This window comes from Vollenhovia emeryi, unplaced genomic scaffold (assembly GCF_000949405.1).
Source record: "Vollenhovia emeryi isolate VEMERY1.0 unplaced genomic scaffold, V.emery_V1.0 DF939127.1, whole genome shotgun sequence".
Taxonomy (NCBI): domain Eukaryota; kingdom Metazoa; phylum Arthropoda; class Insecta; order Hymenoptera; family Formicidae; genus Vollenhovia; species Vollenhovia emeryi.
Window position 1 is genome coordinate 2,382,837 of NW_011967239.1, and position 6,758 is coordinate 2,389,594.

The 6,758-nt window shown below is 46.5% G+C and overlaps 1 protein-coding gene across 1 annotated transcript; it reads left to right on the plus strand.

Annotated features, from left to right (window-relative positions):
- Positions 1-809: 809 nt before the first annotated feature.
- On the plus strand, positions 810-5,883 carry LOC105568924. The gene is made up of 7 exons (XM_012024999.1): positions 810-886; positions 1,138-2,050; positions 2,204-4,132; positions 4,462-4,569; positions 4,686-4,901; positions 5,356-5,676; positions 5,755-5,883. The coding sequence occupies exons 1-7, from the start codon at positions 810-812 to the stop codon at positions 5,881-5,883; spliced, it is 3,693 nt and encodes a 1,230-aa protein (XP_011880389.1).
- Positions 5,884-6,758: the final 875 nt, after the last annotated feature.

The following is a 6,758-nucleotide window of genomic DNA, read 5'->3' on the forward strand; positions in this document are numbered from 1 at the left end:
CCCGCCTACGTAATGGAAAATTCCGTACTTAATATTTTACATTACTTTGTTCCGTGGCTGTTACTACGTTTTGTGTATTATTCTGCGGACTTAGAAAGGAAATACGATGTGAATTTTATTCTTCATTTTTATTTGATTATATCTTGCTCCCGTTTTTTTCAATCGTTTGTTGAATGATTATTCGCGAATAGATGTATGTGGTGTATAAAATGTAAATGTGAATATCTGCTGTATAGTGAGCTCCAATCTGTGAGTGTTCTTTACTGTATACATATATTATAACTGTACAAATCAATTATTTCTGTGTAAAGCGCAGACTTTAAATAGTGAAGACATCTCGTGGAATATTCGTCAGATTTTGAGTACACCAGCAAACTCACGTGAATCTTTTTCAGGTAAATATTTAGCGCTTTGATATTATCTGCGATAGATACGAATTCGGTCGTCGCGCGTTGGAAACGTGGTTACGTTCAGAGGACGAAAAGGGACCCAAACCGAACGTGATGAGCGTCAGTCGATGGTACAGAACTCGAGCGTGTACGCGATCAATATACGAGCTTCAGAGGAAAGTACCACCATCTCTTCCTGGTTCGCAGAAGCTCGTCATGGGACTAATGTTTGCGGCATTTGCGCTATGCTCTGAATTTGTTTGATCGATAACGAAATTAAATACCTTCAGTACTCCATATCGGCAATCACGGGATGCCGGGAACGCAGTCGCGACTTAATTAAATATAAAAAATTACATCAGTACAACAAACTCATCGATCTATTACGCGGGTGTGCAAAATACCGTAAAATTGCTCAACATGTCTCATCCATCAAGACTGAAGCAGCCTAAACATCGTTATTTAACGCAAAAGCTACGTGTTATTGAGGGAACGAAGTACGTTGACTAATACGAATAATATAAAACTATTAAATACTTACCATGAATGCACTTTTTAAACGTTAGATAAATTTTACTATCAATTAGGTCGCTTATTAATTCATTCATTAGGCACTTCACTGCAGAAAAAGTTCATGAAATAAGTCTATATGCGTTAAACATTTTTTTCTTGCTAAATTGTTGCTATTATAAATTAATACTATTATAATTTCTTGTCACGTGTGATATTGTATATAACCTTGCTTTAGATGGGAACGTCCTTTTCCTAAATCAAAGGAGTATTGGCAGAAATTTTGCGACGATGAAGAAGAAAGGTTGACTAGAGTAAGAGAGTCTTTTCCAACATCATCCCATCTTCCTATTATTCCTATTTTGCGCGATTTTAAGACAGATCTTCGCGACATTATAAATTTTAACGATTCTTCCGTACCTCAAGGCTTCGATGAGAACGTACCTCTCGTAGATCCGAAATCCTCCGCGGCACCAGATATTTCTACAAGAAGGAACAACGAGAATGTTCCCTCTAACGCAAGAGAGCCAATAGTTAAGATCTCTCCTCCCACACCGCTAAAGAAATCGTCGAGAAACAATGCCATAGCGTACGCGGAGGAACAATGCGACTTTTTTCCTATTCAGAATAAATCCACGATCGAAAATACATATTCGTATAAAGAATCGGAGTCCCTTGATGTACCTACCAAAAATTCTATCATACCACATGACGGATCGAGAGATGGAAGGGTGTATTCAAAGAGGACGTGTCCCTTTCACAGACACGAACCCCCGGTGAAAATTTTCGACGACGATATCGAGAGATATTTGACGGAAGACCCGCGAGCAAGCGAGTCGCCGGGGGGAAAATTGAACAAATTGCCGCATGTGGAGGATACGTCTAAATATGATAGAGATAAGAGCAAGTCAACTTCCATCAAAGGCAGAAAGGTTAAAAGAGTTACTGTTCCGCGAAAGAAGTTGGACCATTATCCGGATAATGCTATTGATTTAACCACAAGTGAAATTGCAACTGTCAAATCGGAATATAAGAAAGATTATATACTGGATAAGCAACGCAACTTTATATCTGACACTCAGGCATCGAAATTTGAATTTTCTCTCGGTAAGAAGTCGAAAGAGAGGAAGATCACGAAGGATTTAAAAATCGTATCATTTCTAGAATCGTTTCAATCTCAAGATAGAGCAATATCTGCCGGAGCAACAGATAAATCGTCGAGTTTACGGGCTCCTAAAATTGGGGAAAAGCACGTCGATGAATCAGAATGACAAGGTACGACTAATCTTCAAATGCAATTAAAGCGGAGAGTCGATGACAGAACGCGGGACTTGTTGAATTACTCGCAACGGTGCGCGTATAAAGCCCTGAAGCGCGTGACGCTTAACAAAAACCTGAACTTTAAGCCCGAAGTATGGGAGGATACGTCGGTGAGATCGCGCGCTTCATCCGACAGATCAATAGTAGATACAGACAAGTCAGACGTCGCCGAGAGCGAAAGTCCTGAATCCGGGATCCGCAGCCCCGAATGTCCTTTCTTCCGCGAAATGCAAAGAAGATTGAGAGAAACGTGGGCCGCGAATATCGGAGAGCAGGGCGTTAAATATAAGCTGTTAAAGTCGGACTCCGGCAAATCCTCTATGGCCCCCGCGAAATCGTTGGCGAGGTCCGCCTTCAGCACGAAGTTCGCTAAGTACGAAACCCGGGAAAACCGTTCGGCGTATTTCCTAGATGCCATTCCAAGGGTGTCGTGCTTTCGACGCAGGAACCGCGACAGGTGCTTATCCTGCATGCATAAATCCCTGCGGAAGGCGAGCGAAACCGACGCTGTCCTGCCGCGAGCGACGTCGCTAACGGAAATTGAAGCGAAAGACGACAGCGAGTCCAGCTCCGGCGGACTTTCGGAATTTCGCGAGGAATTGCAAAAGATATTGTATTCCCAGAGAAAAGGAATTCCGAGGTATCCGGAAACGGTTGAGGATGCGTCAAGCAAATCGGCGTCGCCGTCGCTTCAAGTGGAGCAGGGAGACACCGAGGTCTTGATAAAGATCGATCCAAATCACTCAAAGGATAAAACACCGAAATCCATGGAAAGTCTGCTATCGAAAGATCCAAAGAGTTTGAAAGCCACTTCCAGCTCGATTTCGATATCGTCGGATATCGAACGATCAAAACTTTCGTCCTCGGAAGCGCACACCTCCGACGACGAAACGTCGTCCCCGCTGGCGCTGGACAACGATCCGTCCCAATACAAAAATATGGCACCCTGTCACCTACCCACGGTCTTACTACCCAGCATGGAAGCCCTGCGGGCCCTGAGGCACAGGCAGCCGACTACCATGGAGTCGCGGATCGCTCTAATGGAGAGCGCGACGTCGACGAAGGAAAAGTCCGACGATGAATCTTACGACGAAGAGAGAACCGCGGAGACAACGAAGGAAAGGCCGCCGTCGAAAGTCACCGGTGAGAAGCCTGAAAAGACTGACGAGCACAAGGACGCGTCCCCGAGGACCTCGGGAGCCCTCTTGAAAGTTAAGTCGCAGCAACAGCTGATATCGCCAATCGTAGAATCTGCGCGAAAGGACGAGCTGAAGAGGGGATACAGTTGCGCGAGCATCAAGGATTTATCGAAGGATTCTACGAGACGTACGTTGGAGACTCCTCGAGGCGAGGCGGAAGACGGGCGAGGAAAGGTAATCCCCTTGGAGGAGATAGATTCCGCGAAAGGGTCGACTTCCTCCGACTCGACGAGAGCGGAGAGGCGCGCGGAATTACCGCTGCTGACAGTCGCCGAAATCTCGCGATTTTTAGAGAAAGCAAATCGCGGAGATACGTCGACCGCGACCGTGTTGGAAAGCCTGGCGAACGAGTTCACTTCGCGGGTGATAAAACAATGTGACGCCGCCGGTGCGACGGCGATAAAAAAACGCGCTAAACTAGCCGCGAGATTAACGAAGTTGCTGGCGGATTCGAAGCGTTATTTGAGCCCTGATAAATTCCCATCTGACCTTGTTTTCTCCGCGAAACAGCCTCCCGCTTGCAATTCCCGTCTATTGAGACGTATCCTGCCGCTCGATTCCTACAATCTCGTCGCCCCATTATTGGGCATGCCGGCCTGGTACCCGAAAAGAGCCGCAAGAAAAGTAGAAGCTGCGGTGCATTACGAAACGGAAGAGGAAGAGGAAGAAAGGGAGGAAGAAGAAACGGAAAGCGAGATTCCTTTCGATTTAATTGTACGTACGCTGGACAACTACCGGATAATAAATTTTATAATAAACTTAGATTCACTTTTTATGAAGAATCTCACCATGACTTTTCAATTTTGTGCATTGTATGCTGCCATGCCTATGATTTGAATTAAATTTCTTTTAATAAAAGCCAAAACTAAAAATGGCAGTTTCGCTACGTTACACATTTTTCTGTATTAAATAAATTGATTATATAAGTCGAGAATAGAAATAAGTCTCTCACTTAATACTCTGAATTCTATCGTTGCTCGGAGACAGTCCGCTTTGTCCGTTCGCGAGTTATTAGTTGAGAGTAAGCTTTTATACGCCCGCAGGTGCATCCCCCGACGACCAGAGACATTTCGACGAGCGGAGATGAGCATAAAGTAGGTCAGGCCAGATCGAATCCTTACGCTCTCTTTTTGAGGAAACCGCGGCGCAAGGTACGACAGCGCGAAATAATATTATCAGCCTCGCGCGAGATCCTCTCGCGGCTCCGCGCGACGTAAGTTCTCGTTTCTTAATACCGAAGCCCACCGATTGTCACACACACACACAGGTAGTCACCTGGCGTCCTTTAACGGCGGCCGATCTCAAAGGCTACGATCCCGAGGCCACGCTTGAGATGAGAGCCAGAAATATTACGGACAGGATATGCCGTGACTTCTGCGAGTGGCTGCGCAGTTTAGGCGGCACCGACAGGGTCATCGACGAGGAGATCCTCGGAGATATGTTCGAAATTGACTTCACGGCCGACGCCAGCAGGACGATGGAGGTACAGATGGAAATGAAATACAGATGGGCGCACAGCGTATCGCCCTCCCGTGAACGCGTTCTCGCGCGCGCACGCGATAGTTCTGCAACGGCGTAACATCATAATGCGATGCATGATGTAACAATGGGTAACACGCACTTTGAGCGGTGAACCGCGCAACGCGGGATTTGAATTATAACTTCAACGCGATGCTGGAAGGCTGACCTGATTGCGCGTTCGTGTCTCGCGAATAAAATCCCATCGAATCGCGGGGTTGTGGAGAAAGTAATCTTTTCCCTCTCGAGGAAAACAAGGCCGACGCTACTCGCGAAAATTAACGATAGAGGTCTAATTGTTACAAAATTGTTTTCGCAATTCGTACGCTCGCAACGGAAACTCGTGGCGGGAAGGAAACTGTTTAACGTCGCGATGGATGAAGATGAGAGAATTAAGTATTCAATTGTGTTGGATGTAGATGTCGATCAGGCAAATGCCGATGGTGCCCAACGAGGTTGCCGCAGCAAGACAATGTCCTGATGCAGGTGAGCTTGCCATGACCAAGAAGCATCTGATCACAGATGCCAAAGCCGAGAGTAAGCCGGCCAAGACAATGGCGTTTGGCACCGCGATACCCTGGGAGCTCCGATTCGTGCCGCCCAGAAATCGGGTGAGAGAGAGATGGCTCCGGTGCGAGAACGTAATGACGGATCTAGAGACGATGGATGTGGTCTGGAGGGACATAATGGATCTTGAGAGCGTCAGGGCATTCGCAAAATGGTCCAGCGAACGCTCGAAAGTGAGTTCGCTCGGATAATTCTCTCGCAGCGAAATAAAACTATTGGGTACTTGCTCTATCTCGTCGTTATACTTTCAGATTTCGAATGCGTCAAGTGCAATGACCACCGTCGACGACGAGGCGCATCCAGAGTTGAACGTCGAGCAGATTGGCGGCTTTAAAGCCCGCGGCGCCCATCAAAGTCCCGACTCGTCGTTCGACGAATAATTAACAGAAACGGGAGAGAGATGGCCGCGTGGAAAGATTTTGTCGATAGGCCCTCAAAGTCCCGCCATCGCGCCTGCATACTGGCGCCCAAATACGCTCGTGTAACCGATACGACCGCACGATGACACGGCGCAGGACGCCCATTTCCTGTATGCGGCGAACGGTTAACCTCCGTGTAGCCGCCGTGGACGCTTCAATCGCGAACAATTCCCGGGGAAATTTCGACAAACGTTCAATTACGAGACCTAATTTTCTGCTAATGATCGCCGCGTTTCGCCCGTCCGTACGTAACGTAGAAATCAAGTTTCTCGCCGGGTCCCTACCTCGAATCAAAATGTATGGATCATTAAAAGGCGCGAACGGTTACCGGGCCATTATTCCTGATTTGGCGTGTAGATTGGATTAACAGTCCGATTTCTGTCTCCCTCCCCCTCTGCCCCCCTCTCTCCCGCCCTCTCACGCACTATATATATATATATACAAGTGCACGCGCACATACACACGACAAATTAATTCATTGGCAACGCGGCGCGTCGACTAATACTGTATTTCGCTGCATCAATTATCGATCACTCAAGTCTCATTGCATTGAACTCCATTAAATACGTGCACGTAATAACTGTAATGTTAATAATGCTATTTCCGTTCATTAATAATAATCTCTTATCAATATGCAAGAGACAAGTGATCCGCAAAACGCACGTCTCTTTTCACGTTGCAGACAAAAGTGCCCTGCGGCGCTTGACACTTTCGACACCTCGCGATTTCGATTAACGAGTCGAACGTCTTTCCAAACATAGGTAATGATGTAAAGTGATCTCCCTGTTTAAAAAAAAAGGAGAGAAATAAAGTGACAATGGGGAATAAAAAGCGGG

Excerpts from the sequence above, each read along its gene's own strand:
- LOC105568924 (XM_012024999.1), top strand. The coding sequence starts at position 810 with ATGTCTCATCCATCAAGACTGAAGCAGCCTAAACATCGTTATTTAACG. Across the intron at positions 4,133-4,461 it reads AGATTCCTTTCGATTTAATT|GTGCATCCCCCGACGACCAG; the intron begins GTACGTACGCTG and ends ATACGCCCGCAG. Across the intron at positions 4,902-5,355 it reads ACGCCAGCAGGACGATGGAG|ATGTCGATCAGGCAAATGCC; the intron begins GTACAGATGGAA and ends TGTTGGATGTAG.